We start from the raw sequence: 24763 nt of genomic DNA, 5'->3' as shown, positions 1-24763 counted from the left end.
GGGATAAATTCAAAATTCCTACCCATATAGGCCTAATTTCAGGCGTGATGTGGTACAAATACACCGCCCTGGGTATTGTGCTTTCTTCGTGTACCCTTTCCATGTCGATTACTCTTTTCCTATCCCCCCATTGGTCGAGGAGTTTTGCCTCTATTATGGCATCTACCTGGCACAACTTTCTCCATATATCTACAAACTCATCTGAGTGCTTACGAAGTATGCGAAGTTAGCCGGGGTCGAGGTCTTCATTCGCCACTTAATGTATCTCTTCGCCCCTAATTTCTATATGGGGACGATGTTACATCCTCGCCACCGAGGAAGCAAGTGTTTAGTGGTGAAGATGGAAGATAAGTCGAATCGTCAATTTTGGCTCAACTACTTTTTCGTCAAAATTGAGGATGTGGTCACCAAGGCAAGCGAGTTCCCCGAGTTTTGGAATTATGCCTGTAAGTATCTCTTTCCTCTCTTTTTTGTATAGAATGTCGGTTTTGCTAGTCTCAGTTACGTTGACACCTCATTTTCTCTTTTTGCAGCCGAGACTACACTCTCTCCCTTGGTCGAAGACATCTATGATTGGGTTGGCCGGGTTCTCCATTATACAACGGGGATTCGTGAATGACCGACTTTCCTCAAGAAGCTTGGGCATGCGCCTTCCGTGACCCGTAAATATGACCATTTGCATTTATATTATTGTGACCTCCTGATTGCTTGCTGGTTACCTTCTTGTGGGAAATGATGACCTCAATTAATTCTTTCTCTTTTTTCTTTGTAGACCGAGGATCGTCGAGGAGGCCGAGGACTCCTCTTCCAGCATTTCGCAAGAGAAAAAACACTTTGGAATTTGTTCCTACAGTAGCTGTGGCCAAGCTTGCTCAATTATCTACTTCCATTCCACCTCCTACTATAGCTAGGTCATCTCGGTCATTGACTGCATCAGCACCAAAACTCTCTACTTCCCCGTTGCATCACTTGATAGGAGAAGAAGAGGAGTCATCGCCTGGCGATGAGGGTTTGGTCTCTTATAAAAGGAGATTAGTAGATATTGGCAATGGGACCATTTAAGTCGTAGACTCAATAAGGGGTGATCGTGAGCCGGCGACCTTCGTACTCGAAGATGATGTAGATCTGTCAGCTGAGGTCCCGCCATCAGCGGAAGCCGTAGAGAGCGTGCCCCTCCATGATGCCGATGTTGGAGTTGGTAGGCCGTTTATGGAGGCTTCGGGTATTGTGCGATGAGATGAGTCATTGTCCTCACGGACGGTTAATGTTCCCACGTCATCTATCGATGATAGAGGTAAGGGGATTGCAGAGGACGGTTATGAGACAGGCTTCGATCTTGACATGGATGAGGTTCGGATTCTGAGTGAGGGGTTTACCCGTGTTTAAGTTAGGTTGGAAGGGTCCTCGCGGTCCATCATAGTCCCTATGGATCGGGTCCTATTGGTGAACACGGAGAACATGGTCCCTTCCTTAGGTCCCCTTTGCTTTGATGTTGAAGGCAAAAATCTCGAGAAACTAGACGATACCACCCTATCGACAGGTATAGTCGGGCTCGCCCTTAGGGTAAGCTTTCTGACCTTTTCAATTTCCGTGCCTTGCAGTTTATTTTTCTTTTTTGTTTGACTTTGATTTTCTTCCTCTCTATTTTTATTTAGACCATTATTCTGGAGATCGAGAGTGCCTGCCGAAAGGAGAGGCACAAGGCCATTTTCCAGAAGATGGAGCGGAAGTACCGTAAGTACCGTAATAAACATCGCGAGATCTGCAGGCAGTTTGGCGGGAGTGGTAATTTCTAAGCTCTCCGAGACGAGCTGAAAGAGAAAGATGATGAGTTGGTGAGAGTCATCAGTAAGTGTAACGTCCTCGAGGGGGCATTGAGAGATAAAGAAGAAGAGCTCGAGGTGAGCAAAGGGGTCGAGGCCCAATGTGCCGATCTCCAAGCCCAAGTGATCTCTCTATAGGCCTAGCTCGAAGAATGTCTAACCAATGCAGATGCTCAGGGTGGCGAAGTCGCCGATAAGACAAACGACTTAGAGAAGACAAAATCAGCTTGGTTGGTGGCTTCGAGGAAAGTGGAGGCTTTGGAAGTCATAATTCGCATTCTTCATTCAGGGCAGAAGAGTAATTTGGAGACGGCGAGGCTCAGAGAGGAGTGGCTCGACAAGCGGATAGGGGAGTTGGAGAAAGAGGCTTCGGGCCTCAATGACCGATTTGCTGCCCTCGAGGCCGAGAAGGGGCAGTTCTTGGCTCAGGCGTCCTCTTCTCGCACTTCTTCTTTTCCTGATATTCCACGGGATTTGTATGAGACGTGGATCCACGTCGAGGCCCAATTGTATATATTTAGGGACTTGATGGTGGGAAGAAAGTTTTTGAAGCTGACTTCGAGGATGCTCGTGCTAAGGCACATACAACTCGAATTGCTTGTGGCTATGACCCTGCTACACCGGAGGCTGGTGATAACGAGGAGGATATAGGCATGGATCGGATTGAACAAGATACCTGGTATGAGGATGAGTATCCCGATAGCGGTGGCGATGGTAATGGCAGAGAGACGAGTGGAGATGGCCTAGGTGGTCAGGTAGATGGCGTTGTTTGGTTAGGTGGCGAGTAGTTGTTTTCTTTCTTTTTGTTTGTAGACTTGTACATATTTTTGTGGGCATCTATTCTAGCCTTTGTAAATAAAATATTTTATGAAATGCCATTTTCGTTGTTCTTACTTGATTCTTTTCCTTTTTTTCGGGTTTGTATGCCTTTCTTTTATTTTTCCATTTGGTCGATTTAGTAAAATTTGGTTCATGTGTGTTGAACGAGGTCGAAAAAGAACTCTAGATTTGATCATGGCCGAGGGTCAGTAGGTGTTAATTCGAACGAGGTCGAATATAACCTATACTTAGTTAATCTGAACGAGGTCGAATGTAACTTAGTTAATTGGAATGAGGTCAAATTTAACTTTTATTTAATTGCGGCTGAGGGCCGAGTAGGTGTTAATTCGAACGAGGTCGAATATAACCTATACTTAGTTAATTCGAACGAGGTCAAATGTAACTTAGTTAATTCGAACAAGGTCGAATGTAACATTTATTCAATTATGGCTGAGGGTTGAGTAGGTGTTAATTCGAACGAGGTCGAATGTAACTTAGTTAATTCGAATGAGGTCGAATGTAATTTAGTTAATTCGAACGAGGTTGAATATAACTTTCATTCATTTACGGTCGAAGGCCGAGTAGGTGTTAATTCGAACAAGGTCGAATATAACCTATACTTAGTTAATTCGAACAAGGTCGAATATAACTTTTATTTAATTATGGTCAAGGGCCGAGTAGGTGTTAATTCAAATGAGGTCGAATATAACCTATACTTAGTTAATTCGAACGAGGTCGAATGTAACTTGGTTAATTCGAATGAGGTCGTATGTAACTTAGTTAATTGAGGCAACATTGCTTTGGCGAAAATATGGGCAAACTTCATGCATTTGTATTTCGTTCATATACTTGGAGAAATTTACATATTTTTCGATATTCTCAAGCTTCATGCCATAGTCCCTTAGCATCCTCAAGCTTTTTCTTCATGATGTTCAGTATTGATTTATTAGAGGATTCTGCTTGCACTTTACTTGTGGGGTGATACGTTATTGAGAGTAGTCTTTTGATATGCCACTTCTCAAAAAATTCGGCGACCTCTTTTCCTGTAAATTGGGGTTCGTTGTTGCAACTGATCTCTTTGGGGAGGCCGAAGTGGCACATGATGTTTTTCCATATAAACGCGATTACTTCTTGTTCGCGTATCTGGGCGAATGCTCCTGATTCTACCCATTTAGAAAAAAAGTCAGTTAAAATCAAAAGGAATCGCACGTTACCTCGCCCTACGGAGAGGGGGCCGACGATGTCCATTCCTCACTTGATGAATGGCCAAGAGGAAGTAACTGAGTGGAGGTGCTCGCTCCCTCGGTGGATTATTGGGCGTATTTTTGGCATTGCTCGCACTTTTTCACGAAGTCTACGGCCGCTTTTTTCATGGTGGGCCAGTAGTAACCTGCCCGTATGAGACATTTGACCAGAGCTCGATTGCCAGAACGAGCTCCATAGTGGCCTTCGTAGACTTCTTAAAGAACGTACCGTGTATGTTCGTTCCTAAGCGTTTCACTAGGGGGCCGCCATACGCCCTCTTGTATAGGTCGTTATGAATGATGATGTACCTAGCTGCTTGCATCCGAAACCTCTTGGCTTCTTTTTTATTATCTGGGAGTACGCCATCCTGCAAGTATGTAACAATACGGTTGCGCCAGTTCCAAGTTATATTTATGGTCCTTACCTTGATTTGATCTATCGATGAGGAGGGTGACCACGTCTCTTTCTCCGGTTATACTTTTGGTGACTGCTACTAATTTGGCGAGGCCGTCTACTTCAATGTTTTGTGCTCGAGGAATCTACTCGAGCTCACATTCATCAAACTTGGGCAGCAGTTTACAGATCTCGGTCTGGTATTTTTGTAACCTTTGCTCCTTGATCTAGATAGTCCATGTGACTTGGTTGACGACGAATTGAGAATCGCAGCGTAATCTGACATGTCTCGCCCCGTACTTGAGTGTTAGCCTTAATCCTGAAATCACGGCCTCATACTCGGCCTCATTGTTAGTCATGTCCGGGCACCTTATGGACTGGCGAATCACTTCGCATGCTGGGACTTCGAGTACGAGTCCCAGTATAGACCCTAACACGTTAGAAGCAACGTCGGTGTACAAAATCCATAGATCTTGTGCTTGGGGAGAAGCGTGGGCGACTTCTTTTTCAACTTCGAGCATTATTTTTTAATTGAAGTCGGCGATGAAGTCGGTAAGGACTTGTGACTTTATTGTTGTTCGTGGTTGATATGTGATATCATGCTTACTTAATTCTATGGTCCATTTATCTAACCTATCTAATAGCTCGGGTTTATGCAAAATACTTCTCAAGGGAAAAGTTGTGACTACCAAGATGGGGTGACACTAGAAGTAGGGTCTAACCTTTCATGAAGCTACGACCAAGGCCAGGGCCAGTTTTTCGAGGTGGTGGTACCTCGTCTTAGCGTCGACTAATGTTTTGCTAATTTTGTAGATGGGATATTGCGTACCTTTGTCTTCTAGGACTAGGACCATGCTTACCGCCACTTTGGATACAACGAGGTAGACGAGGATGCGCTCCCCAGGTTCCGATTTGGAAAGCATCGGCGGTGATGAGAAGTAAGCCTTTAACTCCTTCAGGGCTTGGGAGCACTCAAAGGTCCACTAGAGGCCGTTATCCTTTTTGAGTACGCCGAATAATTTGTGGCATCTGTCAGATGATTGCGAGATGAATCTTGACAGGGCGGCGATACGGCCAATCAATCTCTGAACCTGTTTTTTGGTAGTTAAGTGCTCTGGTATTCCTTCTATGGCTTTGATTTGGTCTGGGTTGACCTCGATGCCTGGCTGTGACACTAGGAAACCCAAGAATTTTCCTGAGGTTATACCGAATGCACACTTTTTGGGGTTTAGTTTCATTCCGTATCGCCAGTATGTCGAAGGCTTCTTTCAAGTGGTCGATGTGATCTTCTCTCCTTTTGGACTTGACCAGCATATCGTCTATGTAGACTTCCATAGTCTTGCTGAGTTGATCCTTGAACATTTTGGTCACCAACCTTTGGTATGTCGCCCCTGCGTTTTTCTGTCTGAAAGGCATAATTCTGTTGCAGTACGTTCCTTGATGGGTGATGAAGGTGGTTTCTCCTGATCCTCCTCTTCCATGAAGATCTGATTGTAGCCTGAGTAAGCGACTAAAAAACTTAGCAGTTCATGTCCAGCCATTGCATTAATGAGCTGGTCTATATGAGGTGACGGGAATGAAATTTTGGGGCATGCTTTATTTAAATCTATAAAGTCTACGCACATTCGCCATTTTCTGTTTTTCTTTTTCTCCATGACCACGTTGGCGACCTATTGGGGTATTTTGACTCCCTGATGGAGCCATTTTTCAGTACTTTTTTGACCTCCTCACGCACTACATTGTTTATTGAGGAATTGAACTTTCGCCTAATCTGCCTCACCGAGGGTGGAATGGGCCGACGTTCGACTTATGTGTAGCGATCTCCTTCGGGATACTGGCATATCTGCATGGCAAAAAGCAAACAAGTTCGCATTAGCAGTTAAGAATTGATGGAATTACCTAGTTCTTGAAGATTGCAGCAGATGTAAGCTTTCTTGCTGTGGTCGTTGCCATCAAGTTGAATGGGGTCGAGTTCTTCTATGGTTGATTCTGCGGCTTCTACTGTTTCGGGATCTCTAATGACGTCTTCTCTTTCATCGCAGCTCGACCTCGACCCTGTTAATTGCTATGCCTCTTTTGCTTTGCCCTTCATTTGTTGGGTGGTCTTACAATTCAGGACGATGCGGTAGCACTCTCAAGATGTGCATTTTTCTCCTTGTATGCTGAATAATCCCCCATGGGGTTGGAAATTTGATAATTTGGTACAAGTTGGGGGGGATGACCCTCATGGAGTGTATCCAGGGTAGGCCTATTATGGCGTTGTACGTCGTGTCCTGGTCCATGATATGGAATGTGGTTTCTAGAGTGATGCTGCTGGCCAGGACGGGGAGTGTGATTTCTCTGGATGTTCGTTCAACTGCATTGTTAAAACCTGTTAGCATGATGTAATGTTGCACTATCATATCCTCGAGTTTTATTGTGTGAGCACTCAAGGGTGGATAATGCACACGCCACTCCCATCGTCCACCAAAATGCGTCTCACATTTGTATCTAATATTCGTAAAGTGATAACAAGGGCATTATAATGTGGAAAAAACAAATTGTGGGTATCTGACTTATCGAAGATATACTTTCTTCGAGTTTGTCATACCGTTCGTGAGTGATCGACCGTTTAAGCTTATGGGTTGTAGTGAACTTTACGCTGTTGATAGAAGCCTCGTCGCCGCCCCCGATGATCATTTGAATGGTGCGGGTCGGTGAGCGCGGTTTCGGCAGTTCCTGATGCTGTTCACGTCATCTGGCAAAGTTGGTCCTCCCCAGTTCGCTCAGCAATTCTTTGAGGTGTCCTTGGCTAAGCATGTTTATGACCTCCTGCCTTAGGGCGATGCAGTCCTTAGTTTTTTGACCTCGCTCTTTGTGGAACTCGCAGAGGGCGTCTGACTTTCTGGTGCTTGGATCTGACCTCATCTTTTGTGGACACTTTACTTTTGGTCCGAGCTTCTCCAATGCGTAGACTATTTCTGAGGGTGACACACAAAAATTTTGAGTGAATAACAAAGGGGGCATACCTCTCTCGTTCCAGTGAGTCCCTATCCTTGGTCTATGTAACACCCTGAATTTTATAAATAAATTATGTGTATTTAGGTGATCTTGTTTTTATTGCTAATATTTATCATTTTTCTTAAATTTAATTTTTATACTTTAATTAATTAAAAAAGGGGGGGATAAAAAAAAGACTTAGTATATCCTATTGGATACCTTAAATCTATTTTGATCCATTTGATAAAAATGATATCTAGCTTCTACCCATTTGGGAGATAAACCCTTTATATTAGCAAAATCTCTTTCAATAAGACATTTTCTTCTTCTTCTTTGTTCTAGCCTTTTTATTGGAGAACTCTCAATCCACACAAGTTCCATTCTCCCACGACCATCAAGATCATATTTGTTTACATAAAAGTTTTAGTCATTATCTTTTGAATATATGTTGGAATGTTATCTTCAATAATTAGGATGGGTTAAGCTAATTTGAAACCCTAGGTTTGGATTTGTGGATAAACTCTCTCAAACTTGTGGTAGTATTCTTGTTCAATATATATTTTGGTGAAATTATTAAGTTTGTTAGAGAATTTGAGATTTTGAAAGTAAGAGATTTAATCCCCTTTATGAATTAGGCAGCAGTTAGTATTTTGAGCGTGACTTTTTCTCTAAAACTCGGATTGTAGTGATTCAAAATTCTGTAGAAAGGTAAGACATAGATCTACAATTGTTATGAAGACCACAATGGTCAGTTTTGTTGTCTACTATGTGAAAAGAGGGCTGAAATACAGGGCAGAGTTGCTGCCAGATTTTTAGTAAAATAGTTGTGACCCATTTAGTTCCCATTTTTTATATTCATCATGATTTCGTTTAAGCATCTTTAAATTTAAGACCTTAAGTGAGTGTTGATTACGTGTTTAAGGTACAAGAGACATTCATTCAAGCTAAGGAGCACACCTTATGAAAACCACTCTTTTCTTGGCTTAGAAGATCTTAAATCCCTTGATTTCATTTGAGCTTTAGAAACACTAAAGCTTTAAGGTTTGCACATAAACTTGAGTGTTTCTTTCAATTTAATTTGTTGAGATATTGTAAGTGGTTAAGGTTTGGTAAAATTTAGGTAAAATGTGTTGTCATATTGACTTGGTTGCTACTTTACTAGTTTACTTGCTTTGTTGCTTGAGAAAGAATATCTTGAGGCATTTTGATTTATTAGTAGTCATTGAGGGTATAATTTTGTAATTGAGTTATGAATATATTAAAAATCATATGAGTGTCATGTGAAGTATTTTTGAAAGACAATTTAACTCGCCCACATTTACAGATTACTTGAGCATCATTGCATTCTTATTAGGATTTTATCCCTCTTGTGATAGTGACTTTGTCACTTTTATTGGCATGCCTTTTGTTTAGATCTTGACCCATCTTGACTTTAGATTCACACTCCATCCTAATCATGGACTTTGTCCATTTTGAGTATGGATGGGAAAGCCACTTTCAATATGGCTCTTGATTCTCTTGATCATTGGGTGACGACCCTATTTGATCTAGGACTCCGGTCCTTCTTGTTACTTGATTATGTTTTGATTTAATTGCATGACGCATGTGTTGGCCGAATCAACTATTCGGTGCACTTTTTCGGATTATAGTTGAAAATCTTCTTGACATTTGAGATTTTGGATAATGGTATCTTGAACTATTTTATGATTTGATATTTAGCCACCTTCATTAAGTACTTGATGTTGATTTTAATAAGCTCATATCTAGAATTTATTCCTTGTATTCATTCCATAGTTTAACTTTCTTTTATTATGAAATGTTAGATAAGTTTATGTGCCACTGAGCTTTATACTTAGCGATAGTTTGTTACTATCGTAGGTGATGTGCCGGGAGTGCTTGAGGATATAATTTGAAGTAGAATCTTTGGAAGATTAGATGAAGATTACACTTGAATAGGCATTTGTAATTTTTTGTTTGTAAACTTTTGGGGACTTGTACATGATCCATATGATACACTAAGATATGCACTCTTGAATGATTATTGGGTCATGACACTATTATTTTGGTAACTTAATCTTGGTGAATGACATGACTATTTTGTGGGTGTTTTTGCCCAAGGATTGTAATTTGTTAAATTTGGTACTTGAATTGAACTTGGGAGATTGTTTTTGAAGATTTAACTAGCTTTTATTTGATTGAGAGTTGAACTTTATGCTTAGTTTGAGTCTTGAATGGTGTATGAAAAAAGATATTATTCTACTAGGTATTTGGTAAATTTTAAAGTATTAATTTAACTTGAATAGATGTTGCCACTTTCTTTTTCTTTTTTTAATAGTAGTATCTTGAAAGTTTAAAGAGAATTTTATGAGATTTTTTCTAAGTTGAGATGTTGTATGTTGAAGTTTGTTCATGGGCATATTTTCTTTTTCTCTTTTTGCTAGTTTATTTTATTAAAAGAATTTTTTATAAGTATTATATTAGTGTTTATAAGTGGCATCCCCTAAGGTTGCTACAGTCTAGGTGGGCCCTCTTCGTGGCGGGAGGGGCTTGATGGCGCTTCTGATATACGACCGATGTCGTCCGCGGTTAGGTCGGGAGCTACGAAATCTCTCCTAATATCATTTCTTCGGTCCTTTCTGGATTCGGCCTATACTGAGGTCAACTAATGAGTTGGCCCATTCAGGTCATCCTCGTCTGCTCGGACCTCCCAGTAGGTGTTATGTATTTCGTCCCAAGTAGTTGGAGGATATTTCATAAGTCGACTTAGTAACTTTTTGGTCGTCCTTGAACCATTCTTGCTCAGCCCGTTATCGAAAGCTGCTACGGCCATTCCTTCCGATATATTTGGCAAGGTCATCCTTACTCAATTGAACCGAGCGAAGAAGTACTCAATCCCTCTCCAGGCGATTGTTTGATAGCGAATATATCGTTTACTCTCGCCACTTCCTTTTTGTCCCCAACATGGGCCATTACGAACTTGTCAGCCATCTTTTCAAATATTTCGATGGAACGCATGGGTAGCTATGAATACCAAGTCAATGCTCCCCCGGTGAGGGTCTCGCTGAATTTTTTCAACAAGATGGAGGATACTTGTTCATTGGCGAGGTTATTGCCTTTTACAGCGGTGACATAGTGAGTCACATGATCTTCAAGATCGGTTGTACTATCATATATTTTCAGATAGGACATCATTTAGAAGGTTTTTGGTATGGCATGCAGGGCATCTACATCACTGTATGGTTGTTCGACAAATCGACCAGCATCTCTTTTTGGCAAGATTTTTGGGGCACACGGTGTTTTGTCGACCCTTTCTTGGTGCTCTCTCATTTGGTCCCGAAGCACTTTGTTAGTGTTTTCCATTTCCTCCATCTTTTTTAAAAGGGCTGTGAGGGTGTCGTCACCTACATTATTAACAGTGTGAGTAATACCGGTTATTGGAGGGAAAGGGCCATGTTGCTCGACCGTTGTTAGTGTAATGCAAGTCCTTGCGATTTCTGACTATCTCCTGGGCGGGCTTGTTGAGGATGCTGGTTAGCATGTTAGCTAGCCAAGTCTCAAGGAGATTTTTCACTATTGGTGGCGTCTCTTCCATCATGGACGTGGAAGCTCCTTTACCGCGGGATGTTGCGATACTGCCATAAGGTAGGGGCGACCCACCTCGCCTGGGGGAGGCATTAGGCGTTATATCCTCGCCTTCTGTCCCAGAAACCTCATTGATTGTGTTCAAGAGATTGGTGGTGAGGTCGGTCACTACCCGCGCTTTTTCTTCTCCATTACCTGCCATGTTAGATCTGTGTGTGCAAGAAAAAAGGAATTTTGTTCTTTGTGTTCTTTTGTTAGTAACCCGTACTCATTATAGATCTAGAAGAAACTAATAATTTAACTGAAAAATCCCCACAGACGGTGCCAAATTGTTTGATCAAAAAGTATAAACCTTCGGTTAAACTAATTAATTTTATGTCATGAGGGATTAAACTTAGTTAATGATAATATTTATAGATTTAAAACTAGTTAGCACAAGAACGTGAGATAGTGCTGATGAGGAACTAAAAATAGCGTGCATTTAATATTCCAAAGGATTTTAGCTACGATAGAGGAACATCAAGCAATAAATAGCAATAAATGGTATTTATTTAAATAAGGAGAACGATTCACCCAATATTGAATGAGGTGGATGATTCTTCTTTCTGACAGTGATGAATGACAGACAAATCCAAGAATATTAGCACTATTATCGGATCTGATGGAAAAATATCAAATAATAGATGATTGAATCTTAGTAAAAAGGTTGTGTTTGTATCTTTGCTAGAGAGAGAGTCTTCTTTTCAAAAAGTGTTTTAATCAAAATGAATATTACATGCTTTATCCCCCTATCTCTTTTTCTATTTATACAAGACATATTACTAACAACCCTAACAGTACAAATCAAGGGAATATTCTCTCTAATGTATTATTTCGAATAGTGACTGGTACAGCTATTGATACAATAGTCGACCTCGGCAGTGGTTAGCTCCTCGGTCATGAACCTTGGGGCTTCCTAGTTGACCTCGACTAATCCCCTCCTCGACATCGCTTTATACTAATTTTCTTCAGAGCAGATTTTGGCCTATACAATAGCGTGTCTCGTATTCGTACCTTTGTTGAGAAATATATAGGCTATACTTGAGGTTACAAAGAGGCTAATTCCCTGAATAAACTTGGTAGTTACTATTTCTATGATAACTTGCCGATTTGAGCCGTGATAGCACAATTTGCCCATGCCAACACTATAGTGTGTTATTTATATCAGTCCAGGATCATGAGAATCTTATTTCATTTATCATATACATATGTACTTGTTTGATTGCTCCTGTATGATATACTTGTACTGGAGGCATGTCACCATGCCGGACGGATTATGTTATTGGCACATGAGTTGTCCGTGCGTATCCATATACTGATATTATTGGCACATGAGTTATTCGTGCGGTTGATGTTAGTGTTAGATCTAGGAGAGCTGGTTACCGTAATTAGATTCGTGTGTCTTGGACCTCTTGGTTGCACTATGTATGATGAGCTCATAGCATTGTGGTTGTGGTGGTGCTTGTTGAACTTGCGAAATGGTTCTCTTCTTTGAGACATTTTCCATTTTTGGGTGCACGGATTGCACAGTTTGGGACTTGAGTTATATTGGTGTGGCGTGTCTGTGGCATAGTTGTGTTTGATAATATAAGGTCATTGGACCTAGAATGGGTACTATCAGATTTGATTACGGTATATTTGGGAGGATAATATCGAAATTCGGCTTAGAAAGTGATTATGGTTCTGGTTGGTGCGAGAAAGCTCCATGACTAGTTGATCTGATGAGTGGTTATGAGTTTTTAAATGTTTCTTTCATCATCGATAGTGTACAAAGGTTTTGAACGAGGTTTTATCTGATATGAGGTTTATCACCGGTATCAGTTTGTTTTTAAGTAGCTACGGTGATTAGAAAATTTTGTTACGAGTATGCGAGTTGTGTAGTATGTTATGTGATTACATCTGGGGTTATGGTTAAGGCTTAATACAGCTTGTTCAGACTTATACAGGGTGTAGATGTGAGATTCGGATCTTGTGGAAAATTTTGGATGTTGGAAATTGGGTTCCAAGTTTTACAAACTAAGGTTAAAGTAATGATTTTCAATTATGTTGTGTTTTCAGGCCTATATAAAATTGGGTGATATGGGATCATCCCCGGGTATGTGTGTGGTAAGGTGGTATAGTGATTTGAAGGCTTAGGAACAACTCTTGACGTGTATTTAAAGTGGGGGGAATATAACGATCCGACCGGTCGTTTGCATTCCGTTTAGCTATTTGAAGTCTTGAGTAGCATCATATGATGTATTATGACGTGTGTGAATAGTCGCTTTTGGTTTTCAGGTGTTTTAGAATTTGTTCGGAAGGATGAATTTCATGTTTGAAGCTTTAAGTTGGAAGAGTTGACCAAGTTTGACTTTTTAGTATTCGACCTCGTATTGGAAACTTGAAGGTTTGAAATATTCATACGATTGACCGGAAGTTGACTTTGATGATATCGAGTTCGAATTTTGGTTCCGAATATTTTAGTAGCTTCGTTATGTCATTTATAACTTGTGCACAAAATTTTGAGTTCATTCCAGAGATTTGATATGTTTCGGCATGAGATTTAGAAGTTGAAAAATTTAAAGTTCATTAAGTTTGAATTGAGGTGACATTCGTCGTTTCAATGTTGTTATGTGTGACTTGAGGCCTTTAGTAAGTCCGTATTATATTATGGGGCTGTTGGTATATTCAGACGAGGTCCCAAGTGGCTCGGATGGGTTTCAGATGAGGTTCAGATGAATTCGGATTTTATTGGCTAACGCTGGTTTGGCAATTCTGGTGCGACCGCATATGCGATGCATTTGGCCGTAGGTGTGTGAACGCAGAAGCGAAGGTTGCATCGCAGAAGTAGATTTTGACAGGACTTGGGGGCTTCCAAATGCGGAAGTGGAGTCGTATCTGCAACTTCGCAGAAGCGAGGACCAGGCGTGCAAGAGGGGATGTTTTGCCGTAGGTGTGAGGATCTTTTTCTCCAGCTGATTCCGCAGAAGTGGACACCACATCGCAAATGCGACGCCACAGAAGCAGCTAATCGGATCGGAGGTGCGTGCAGACCTGGGCAGATCCTATAACTCGAAGGTTGGACATTTTATTTTCATATTCGGATTTTGGAGCTCGGTTTGGGCGACCTTGGAGAGGAATTTCACCATGCGAATGGGGTAAGAATTCTTGACTCACTTGTAATTATATTTCATGAATTAATCTTTATTTTCGACATATAATTATTGATTTTTCAAGAGAAATCGGAGGAATTTTCTATAATTCCATAAATGAATTTTCAAGTTTTGAACGTCAATTTGGAGTCGAATTTGAGTGAAATTAGTATGGTTGGACTCATAATCGAATGGCTTGTCAGATTTTGTAAGTTTCTTCGGGTTCCGATACGTGAGCCCCACTGTTGACTTTTGGTTGACTTTTCGAGCAGAGTTGGAAATTATTATAAATTGTTAAATTGTAAGCATTAGAGTATATTTTGATTAACTTGCATGTTGTTTGACTAGTTTCGGATCGTTGCCTTTGAATTGAGGAGATATGAAGGCGTTCGGATGTTGATAAGCGCAAAGTGGAATTTCTGGAGCATTGTTTATCTTACTCGGTATTGGATTCAGCTTGTTCGAGGTAAGTAACAGCTCTAAACTTGGAGCTGAGGATACGAACCCTGATTATATGTGTTATGTGATTTTTTTGGAGGTGACGCACATGCTAGTGACGGGTGTGTAGGCGTGCACAGTATAAATTGTGACTCAATCGATTCTGTAGAGTTGTGTAGTCAAATAACTTGTTATTTTCCATGTGTTAGTGGAACTGAGCTGCGACTCATGTTAGAAATTATACTTAGGCATATGCTGGCATTATTAGGAACCCACTGAGGTCATTTCTGCTGTTCATTTATATGTTTAAATTGAAATTTCGAACTCAGTCACATTCATTCATTATATATCGTATCTCAGTATCTGTTGTTATTCATTCATTGTATATTGTATCTCAGTATCTGTTGCTATTCATTGATACTTCATATCATCATGTCGGGCTGATTTTCATGACATTGTGAGTCCGAGAGACTAGAGAGATTAATGACTAAGTGAGGCTGAGGGCCTTGATTTAGCGTATTATAGCGATTGGGCTGAAGGAGCCCCTTCGGAGTCTGCACACCCCCAGTGAGCGCAACTAATATTTATATTTAGGATATCTTCCCTGGGCTGGATTTTCCCTTAGCATTTATATTTGGGATGGATCTTCCTTGGGCTGGATTTGCCCTAAACATTTATATTTGGGATGGATCTTCCCTGGGTTGAATTTTCCCTAAACATTTATATTTGGGATGGATCTTCCCTGGGCTGGATTTGCCCTATACATATAGAGTGACTGAATGATTATTTATTTATATTTGAGATGGATCTTCTCTGGGCTGAATTTGCCCTAAACCGTACTGTGTGATGAGTGTGAGGTTTTATTTATGTTTGGGCTGGATTGCCTGTACAATGAGCTTGAGTACCCTGAGAGTGTGAGTACATGATTTCATCACTATGCTACATTCAATTAGACACGCATACTTGACATGTAGGCATAGAGAAGTATTTTCCCTCATGTCATCTGATAATGAAATTTATTATCTGTTGTTGAAAGTTTTGAGAAAAATCACAGGTTCCAGACCTACTCATATTTTTTGTGATTTCGGAAAAAGATTTGAGTTTTACTGTTATACATAAAAAGTAATTGTCTATTTTTTGGAACTGTGAACGAGCTGAGTATTTTATTGCTGAGTTATTACTTGTGTTACTTTCATTATATTATTATGAACTGTTACTAGTTATCAGTTTTAGACTCTGACCTTTGTCCCAGCTCGTTACTACTTTCAACCTAAGGTTAGGTTTGTTACTTATTGAATACATGGGTCGGTTGTACTCATACTACACTTTTGTATCTTGCGTGCAGATTTTGGATGTTGATGTTGCTGCGTTTGGTGAGAGCTGGCATTGAAGATGTACCTGCGATCCAGTCACAATTGCCTCTTGATCTTGTTAACTTTAGAATTTTAATCTATTCATGTATATTTCAAACATATGATGTATTTTATTTCATACCAGCTTTGTAAATTCTAAATCTTAGAAGCTCATAATTTGTACTACCAGTCATTGAGGAGTGTATTAAAGTTGGGTTATTGTTATTTGTCTTACCTAGCAGGTGAGATTAGGTGTAATCACGACTAGTTGAATTTTGGGTCGTGATAGAACCTTAGTTAGAAATATATCCTATTATAGACAGATCACTTACTTTAAGTATTGTAAAAAGTCTAATTTCTTCAATTGCCAAATCAACTGAACCTTAGAGAAAAAATGTAATACAAAAGATTCTTAATCGATTAAAAATCATGCACCAACTTTCTTTTAGTTAATTACCTTGAAGTAGTAAAGATTCCAAAAATAGTCATGGAGCAAATTGTAGTTAACTATCCCTCTAATCAATCCTCAACGGCGAGTCTGCATATTCTGAAAGAAAAAAAACAATTAACATATTTAATATTAAATATTATTAAAAAATAACTATATTCATTAAGAATTGAATATAAATTATTACCTTATTCAACTTGCTCAATTTTTCGGACTTCCTCTAACATGTCTTCAAACTTGTATTCCTTGAAAGGTGATCGTATCCATTGTTGAGTGTAAATAGTAACTTGTCACGATCCGAATTTTCTACCGTCGGGATTGTGATGGCTCCTACTCTTGAAAGCTAGGCAAGACAACAGATACATTCTAACGCATTAATTATTAACCCAAATAGTAATAAATAATAATTGAAGCTAAGCAGATATAAAGTGCGGAAGTTTTATAACAACTCAAAATTCTAAAACAAGGCTACCCCAATGATCTGGTGTCACAAGTTCACGAACATCTAAGAATTTCTACAAACACTGGTTTAGAAGAAATACAACTGTTCTCGAAATGAAAAGAGACAGAAAATCTAAAACAAAAGGAAGGGGACTCCGAGGTCTGCGAACGCCGGCAGATCTACCTCGGGTCTCCTGTGGACTGAAGGCAGCAACCCAAGCTCTACTCATGAGGCCCGTCACCGAAATCTGTACAAAAAGTGCAGATTGCAGTATCAGTACAACCGACCCCATGTAATTGTAAGTGTCGAACCTAACCTCGGCGAAGTAGTGACGAGGCTAAGACACGACAATAATATAAACATGTGCAATTAAATCATATATGAGGAACAATAATAACAAAAATTTAATAGATAAAGACGGGAAAGGGAAACATGCTGAGTGGAATATCAAATTTTGACAGTAATAAAGTAAAGAAGCAAGGTAAATATCAAACTTTGGAATCAACAGAAATGATAACACAATAACACGTGCACGACATCACCCTTCGTGTTTTTACTCTCGTCCTCACCATAAAAATCAACAGAAACTGCACGGCATCACCCTTCGTGCATTAACTCTCTCATAATCATGGCACGACATCACCCTTTGTGCATTAACACTCACAGAAATATGGCACTGTATCACCCTTCGTACATTAACACTCACTTAATATGGCACGACATCACCCTTCGTGCATTAACACTCTCTTACAATATCGTGCACGGCATCACCCTTCGTGCTATACACTCTTCCTCACCCAGACAATAGAAAAAATAACATCCCAGCAAGGGAATCAGCTATAACCAATCTCATTTCAACAGTTAAATTCACAATGTAAGTCTCAACGTGAGTCAATACTCAACAATTACCCAATAACAATAAAATATAACCAAACTTGTTTAATATGAAGAGTAATCAGCTTAAGCATGAACAATGCATGATAAGAGACACAATGGTTACAGGTATAAGACTCATTTGCATGTTATGACCCAACAACAACGTATAGATACTCGTCACCACATCTATACGTCGTACTCAATAACTAAACACGTAGAAATTAAGACAACAACACATATTCCCTCAAGCTAAGGTTAGACCAAATACTTACCTCGATTCCACAGCCAATAATCAAGCCTCAATTACCATTTTACCTCTCGGTTCCACTTCCAATCCGCTTGTATCTTGTCATAATTAACTTAATAGAATCAATGAATGCTAAAGAACTCAATTCCCATGCTTAAAAGTCAAAAAACGACTCCGGGCCCGCTTGGTCAAAACTCGAAGTTCGGACCAAAACCTGATTTTGGTTTTGGAATCCGACCTCAATTTGAGGTCTAAATCCCCAAATTTCGAAATTCCTAAATTCTACCTAAAATCACCTAAATTTCCCATGAAAAGCACTAGATTCTAGGATGAAATCTTGTAAAAAGATGAAATATATTGGAAGAAATAAGTTAAGAATCATTTACCTATGATTTGGGGAAGAACTTCTAGGAAAATCACCTCTTGGAGTTTAGGTTCTGAAAATTTGAAGAATGAATGAAAAATCCGTCCAAGACCCTTTTACTCAGCTGCAGATGTCGCAATTGCTATTGTAATTGCGAAGCCTTCACAATCCTTGTTGCCTTCGCAAATTCAAGGAAAGTGTCGCATTTGCAATCACAAACCTTGCAATTGCGATCAAATGATCGCATTTCGATCCTTTCCCTTCCTTCCCAGACTCCCTTTGCATTTGCGAAGGTTTGTTCGCATTTGCGAACTATGCTGGCCCAGCCTTTAGATCACATTTGTGATGAAAGGCTTGCAATTGCCAAGCTTGTGAAGCTCACAATTGCGAAGCCTGATCTCGCAATTGCAAGATCAAAGGCCTCCAACAACTGAAGCATACCAGCAATATTTTTCCTAAGTCCAAAACACCCCGTGGCCTATCCAAAACTCACGCGAGACCTCGGGGCTCCAAACCAAACATGTACACAAGTATAAAAACATCATACGGACTTGCTCGTGTGATCACATCGCCAAAATAACATCTTAAACAACGAATTTTACACCAAAACTCATGAAATTCTCAAGATAGTTCAAAATTTCTATTTTCTCAATCAAGGGTCAGAATTACATCAAATCTCTACCGTTTTTCACCAAATTTCACAAATAAGGTCTAAATACCATAATGGACCTGTACTGGGCTCTGAAACCAAAACGGGCCCGATTCCAGTAAGATCAAATCTTATTAAACTTTCAAAAACCATTATATTTTCAGTTAAACAATTTTCTTCAAAAATTTATTTCTCGGGCTAGGGACCTCGGAATTCGATTCCGGGCATACGCCCAAGTCCCTATTTTACTACGGACCCTTCGGGACCGTCAGAACACAGGTCCTGGTCCATTTATCCAAATTGTTGATCGAAGTCAACTAAAATCATCTTTTAAGCCACAAATCATTATTTCTTAAATTTTTCACACAAAAGCTTTTTGGAAGCTCGTCCGGACTATGCATGCAAATCGAGGAGAATGAAAATGAGGTTTTTAAGGCCTCGGCACACGAAATTGGATTCTAAAACGAAAGATGATCCTTTGGGTCATCTTATTCTTCACCTCTAAAACAACCATTTGTCCTCGAACAGACATAGAAAAGTACATGATTCGGTGAAAAGATGGGGATATCTGCTCCTCATATCAGACTCGGACTCCTAGGTAGCTACCTCAATAGGCTGACCTCTCCATTGAATAGGAACCAAAGGGTAACTCTTCGATCTCAACTGACGAACCTGTTGATCTAGGATGGCTACTGGCTCCTCCTCATAGGTCAAATCCCTGTCCAATTGGACAGTGCTGAAGTCTAACACATGGGATGGATCGCCGTGATACTTCCGAAACATGGACACATGAAACACTGGATGTACAGCTGATAAGCCCGGCGGCAGCGCAAGTCTGTAAGTCACTTCTCCCACTTGATCAAGGATCTCAAAAGGCCCGATGAACCTAGGGCTTAGCTTGCTCTTCTTCCCAAATATCATCACACCCTTCATGGGCGACACCCGAAGCAACACTCGCTCTCCGACCATGAATGTCACATCACGAACCTTGCGGTCGGCATAGCTCTTTTGCCTGGATTGGGCTGTACGAAGCCTATCCTGAATGATCTTAACCTTGTCCAAGGCATCCTGTACCAAATCCGTACCCAACAACCGAGCCTCTCCCGGCTCAAACCACTCTACCGGCGACCTCCATCACCTACCATATAATGCCTCATAGGGAGCCATCTGGATGCTCGACTCATAATTGTTGTTGTAGGCAAACTCCGCTAATGGCAAGAACTAATCCCAAGAACCTCCAAAGTCAATAACATATGCGCGGGGCATATCCTCCAAAATTTGAATAGTACGCTCGGACTGTCCATCCGTCTGAGGATAAAATGATGTGCTCAACTCGAACTGCATACCCAACTCACGCTGAATTGCCCTCCAAAAATGCGAGGTAAACTGCATACCTCGATTAGAAACGATAGATACGGGCAAACCATGGAGACGAACGATCTCACGAATATAAATCTCTGCCAACCGCTTCGAAGAATAGGAAACTGCCACAGGAATGAAATGCGCTGACTTAGTCAGCCTATCCAAAATAACCCATACTGCATCAAACTTCCTCTGAGTCCGTGGGAGTCCAACAATGAAATCCATAGTGATACGCTCCCACTTCCACTTAGGAATGTCAATCTTCTGAAGCAAACCACCAGGTCTCTAATGCTCGTACTTTACCTGCTGGCAATTCAAACACCGAGCTACATATGCAACAATATCCTTCTTCATCCTCCTCCACCATTAATGTTGCCGCAAGTCCTGATACATCTTAGCGGCGCCGGAATGAATAGAGTACCGGGAACTATGGTCCTCCTCTAGAATCAACTCACTAAGTCCATCCACATTGGGCACACAAACTCGACCCTGCATCCTCAAAACTCCATCATCTCCAACTGTAACCTGTTTGGCACCACCGTGTCGCATTGTGTCCCTAAGGACAAGCAAATGAGGGTCATCATACTGCCGATCCCTGATACACTCAAATAATGAAGACCGAGCGACTGTACAAGCTAGAACACAACTGGGCTCAGAAACATCCAACCTCATGAATCGGTTGGCCAAAGCCTGAACATCTAAAGCAAACGGTCTCTCACTGACTAGAATATACGCAAGGCTGCTCATACTAGTTGACTTCCTACTCAAAGCATCGACCACCACATTGGCCTTCCCGGGATGATACAAGATGGTGATATCATAGTCTTTCAATAGATCCAACCACCTTCTCTGCCTCAAATTCAGCTCCTTCTGCTTGAACAAATACTGCAAACTCTTATGATCCGTGAACACCTCGCACGACATGCCATATAGATAATGCCTCCAAATCTTCAACGCATGAACAATGGCTGCTAGCTCCAAATCATGAACTAGATAATTCTTCTCGTGAATCTTCAACTGTAGCGAAGCATATGCAATAACCTTGCCATTCTGCATCAACACCGCACCAAGTCCAATACGAGATGCGCCACAATAGACAGTATATAGCCCTGAACTTGTGGGCAACACCAACACCGACGTTGTAGTCAAAGTTGTCTTGAGCTTCTGAAAGCTCACCTAACACTCGTCCGACCATCTAAACTGGGCACCCTTCTAGGTCAACCTGGTCATTGGGGTTGCTATAGATGAAAACCCCTCCACAAACCAATGGTAATAACCTGCCAAACCCAAGAAACTACGGATCTCTATAGCTGATGTGGGTCTATGCCAGTCCTTGACTGCCTTAACCTTCTGAGGATCCACCTGAACACCCTCTGCTGATACAACATGACCCAAGAATGCAACTGAACTCAACCAAAACTCACATTTCGAAAACGTAGCATATAACTGGCTATCTCTCAGAGTTTAAAGAAAGGTCCGAAGATGTTGCTCATGCTCCTCCCGGCTGCGAGAGTAGATCAAGATATTATTAATGAAAACAATCATGAAGGAATCCAGGTAGGGCTTGAACACTCGGTTCATCAAATCCATAAATGTTGTTGGGGCATTTGTCAACCCAAACGACACTACTAGAAACTCATAATGCCCATAACGAGTGCGAAAAGTTGTCTTAGGGATATCGGATGCCCTAATTCTCAACTGATGGTAGCCAGATCTCAAGTCAATCTTCGAAAACACTTTGGCACCCTGAAGCTGATCAAATAAATCATCAATCCTCGACAATGGATACGTGTTCTTGATAGTGACTTTATTCAACTGCCGATAATCTATGCACATCCTCACTGATCCATCTTTCTTCTTAACAAACAACACTAGCGCACCCCAAGGCGAGACACTGGCCTAATGAAGCCCTTATCAAGCAAATCTTGCAATTGCTCCTTCAATTCTTTCAACTCTGGAAGGGCCATATGCTCTGATACCAACTTGTGATGACCCAGATTTTTCACCGTTGGGATCGTGATGGCGCCTACTCTTGAAAGCTAGGCAAGCCAAAAGATACATTCTAATGCATTAATTATTAACCAAACAGTAATAAATAATAACTGAAGCTAAGCAGATATAAAGTGCGAAAGTTTTATAACAGCTCAAAATTCTAAAACAAGGCTACCCCAATGATCTGGTGTCACAAGTTCACGAACATCTAAAAATTTCTACAAACACTGGTTTAGAAGAAATACAAATGTTCTCGAAATGAAAAGAGATAGGAAATCTTAAATAGAAGGAAGGGGACTCTAGGGTGTGCGGACGTCGACAGATCTACCTTGGGTCTCCTGTGGACTGAAGGCAGCAACCCAAGCTTTACTCATGAGGTCCTTCACCAAAATCTGCACAAAAAGTGCAGTATCAGTACAACTGACCCCATGTACTGGTAAGTGTCGAGCCTAACTTTGGCAAAGTAGTGACGAGGCTAGGACACGACAACAATATAAACCTGTGCGATTAAATCATATACGAGGAACAATAATAACAGAAATTTAATAGTTAAAGACAGGAAAGGGAAACATGTTGAGGGGAATATCAAATTCTGACAGTAACAAAGCAAAAAAGCAAGGTAAATATCAAACTTTGGAATCAACAGAAATGATAACACAGTAACATGTGCACGACATTACCCTTCGTGTTTTTACTCTCGTCCTCACCATAAAAATCAATAGAAACGGCACGACATTACCCTTCGTGCATTAACTCTCTCATAATCATGGCACGACATCACCTTTCGTGCATTAATACTCATAGAAACATGGAACGGCATCACCTTTCGTGCATTAACACTCACTGAATATGGCACGACATCACCCTTCATGCATTAACACTCTATCCAAAACTCACCCGAGCCCTTGGGGCTCCAAACCAAACATGCACACAAGTCTAAGATTATCATATAGACTTACTCGTGCAATCAAATCGCCAAAATAACATCTTAAACAACGAATTTAACACAAAAACTCATGAAATTCTTAAGATAGTTCAAAGTTTCTATTTTCTCAACCAAGGGTCCGAATTACATCAAATCTCTTCCATTTTTCACCAAATTTCACAGATAAGGTCTAAATACTATAACGGACCTGTATCGGGCTCTGTAACCAAAATATGGGCCCGATACCAACAAGATCAAATCTTATTAAATTTTCAAAAACCATTATATTGTCAATTAAACAATTTTCTTTAAAAATTCATTTCTCGGGCTAGGGACCTCGGAATTCGATTCTGGGCATACGCCCAAGTCCCTTATTTTACTACGGACCCTCCGGGACCATCGGAATACAGGTCCGGGTCTATTTATCCAAAATATTGACCGAAGTCAACTAAAATCATTATTAAGCCAAAAATTATTATTTCTTATAATTTTTCACACAAAAGCTTTCCGGAAGCCCGTCCGGACTATGCACGTAAATCAAGAAGAATGAAAATGAGGTTTGTAAGGCCTCGACATACGAAATTGGATTCTAAAATGAAAGATGACCTTTTGGATCATCACATAACTTCTATTATTTTTGGTGATAAAGAACTCCAATAAGAATCCAGAATTCGATCACATGTACTAAAAGCCGACTCCGATGCAACAATAGAAATAAGAATAGAAAGAACATCCCTTGCAATCTTTGAAACAATTTTGATATTTACTAGATTAAACTTTCCACCATGATAAGATATTAAAATCTTTGATCTTCACCACAACATCCATCAAATATATCTCAAGATCAGACTTTTTTTTTTAATATTTCCCTCATCTTCCAATTTTTTCTCCCACTTAGATTGCAATAAATCACCAACTTCACTCATACTAGTATCACATCCAATATTGTCATTAGAAGCCTCAGAAAAAGAATTATTGTAGTTATTATACAAGTGAGTTAAAACACTTACCACATATTCAGACTTCAATCTTCCTAACAAAGAACCAAATGTATCGGTAAGAATGAAGTTCACATACTTCATCTTGTATTTAGGATCCAACACAAGAGCAACAAGCAATAATATATTCATATCCTCAAAATTACCCTAATATTTCTCAAGCTTACTTTTCATCTTTCCCGCCATATCATTCAAAATAAGATCATCGCTTTAGGTATACTTTATAATAGCATTTCGAAGATTGAAAAATTCATGAAAGACAGAGTTGGAAATAGCATATAAACTGCCTGAAAATTTCAAAGTTGTTTGATAGAAAATATTAAGAAACTTGATAAAAGCTTTTCTTATAGTCGTCTGCAGATGGATTTCCTCTTAAAACACTTATTTCTCAACAATACTTTTGGTACTTATGGTAATCCACATACATTTTTGTAAAAGTTTTTTCAAATTTTACAACTGTATCTAACATTGTATATGTGGAGTTCCATATTTTTTCAACATCAAGACTCATAAGACTATGAGTATCTATCTTAGCTTTCTAAACAAATGACTTGAAAGAAGCAAACCTTGAAGTAGAAGACCTAACATAATTCACCGCATTTCTTATACGAGAAATAGACTCAATTTGTTCATTTAACCCATCTTTTACAATCAAGTTC

The 24763-nt window shown here is 40.1% G+C and overlaps 1 protein-coding gene across 1 annotated transcript; it reads right to left on the bottom strand.

Annotated features, from left to right (window-relative positions):
* Positions 1–16316: 16316 nt before the first annotated feature.
* On the bottom strand, positions 16317–19760 carry LOC138877192 (uncharacterized). Its single transcript, XM_070156783.1, has 2 exons — positions 19448–19760; positions 16317–16348 (listed from the first exon to the last, which is right to left on the bottom strand). The coding sequence occupies exons 1-2, from the start codon at positions 19758–19760 to the stop codon at positions 16317–16319; spliced, it is 345 nt and encodes a 114-aa protein (XP_070012884.1).
* Positions 19761–24763: the final 5003 nt, after the last annotated feature.

Source organism: Nicotiana sylvestris, chromosome 9, assembly GCF_000393655.2.
Source record: "Nicotiana sylvestris chromosome 9, ASM39365v2, whole genome shotgun sequence".
Taxonomy (NCBI): domain Eukaryota; kingdom Viridiplantae; phylum Streptophyta; class Magnoliopsida; order Solanales; family Solanaceae; genus Nicotiana; species Nicotiana sylvestris.
The sequence above is the reverse complement of the archived record's forward strand: the minus strand, read 5'-3'. Positions and strand labels throughout refer to the sequence as shown.

Excerpts from the sequence above, each read along its gene's own strand:
- LOC138877192 (XM_070156783.1), bottom strand. The coding sequence starts at position 19,760 with ATGAAGGGTGTGATGATATTTGGGAAGAAGAGCAAGCTAAGCCCTAGG. Across the intron at positions 16,349-19,447 it reads GGTTCCTATTCAATGGAGAG|AATATGCAGACTCGCCGTTG; the intron begins GTCAGCCTATTG and ends TTTTTCTTTCAG.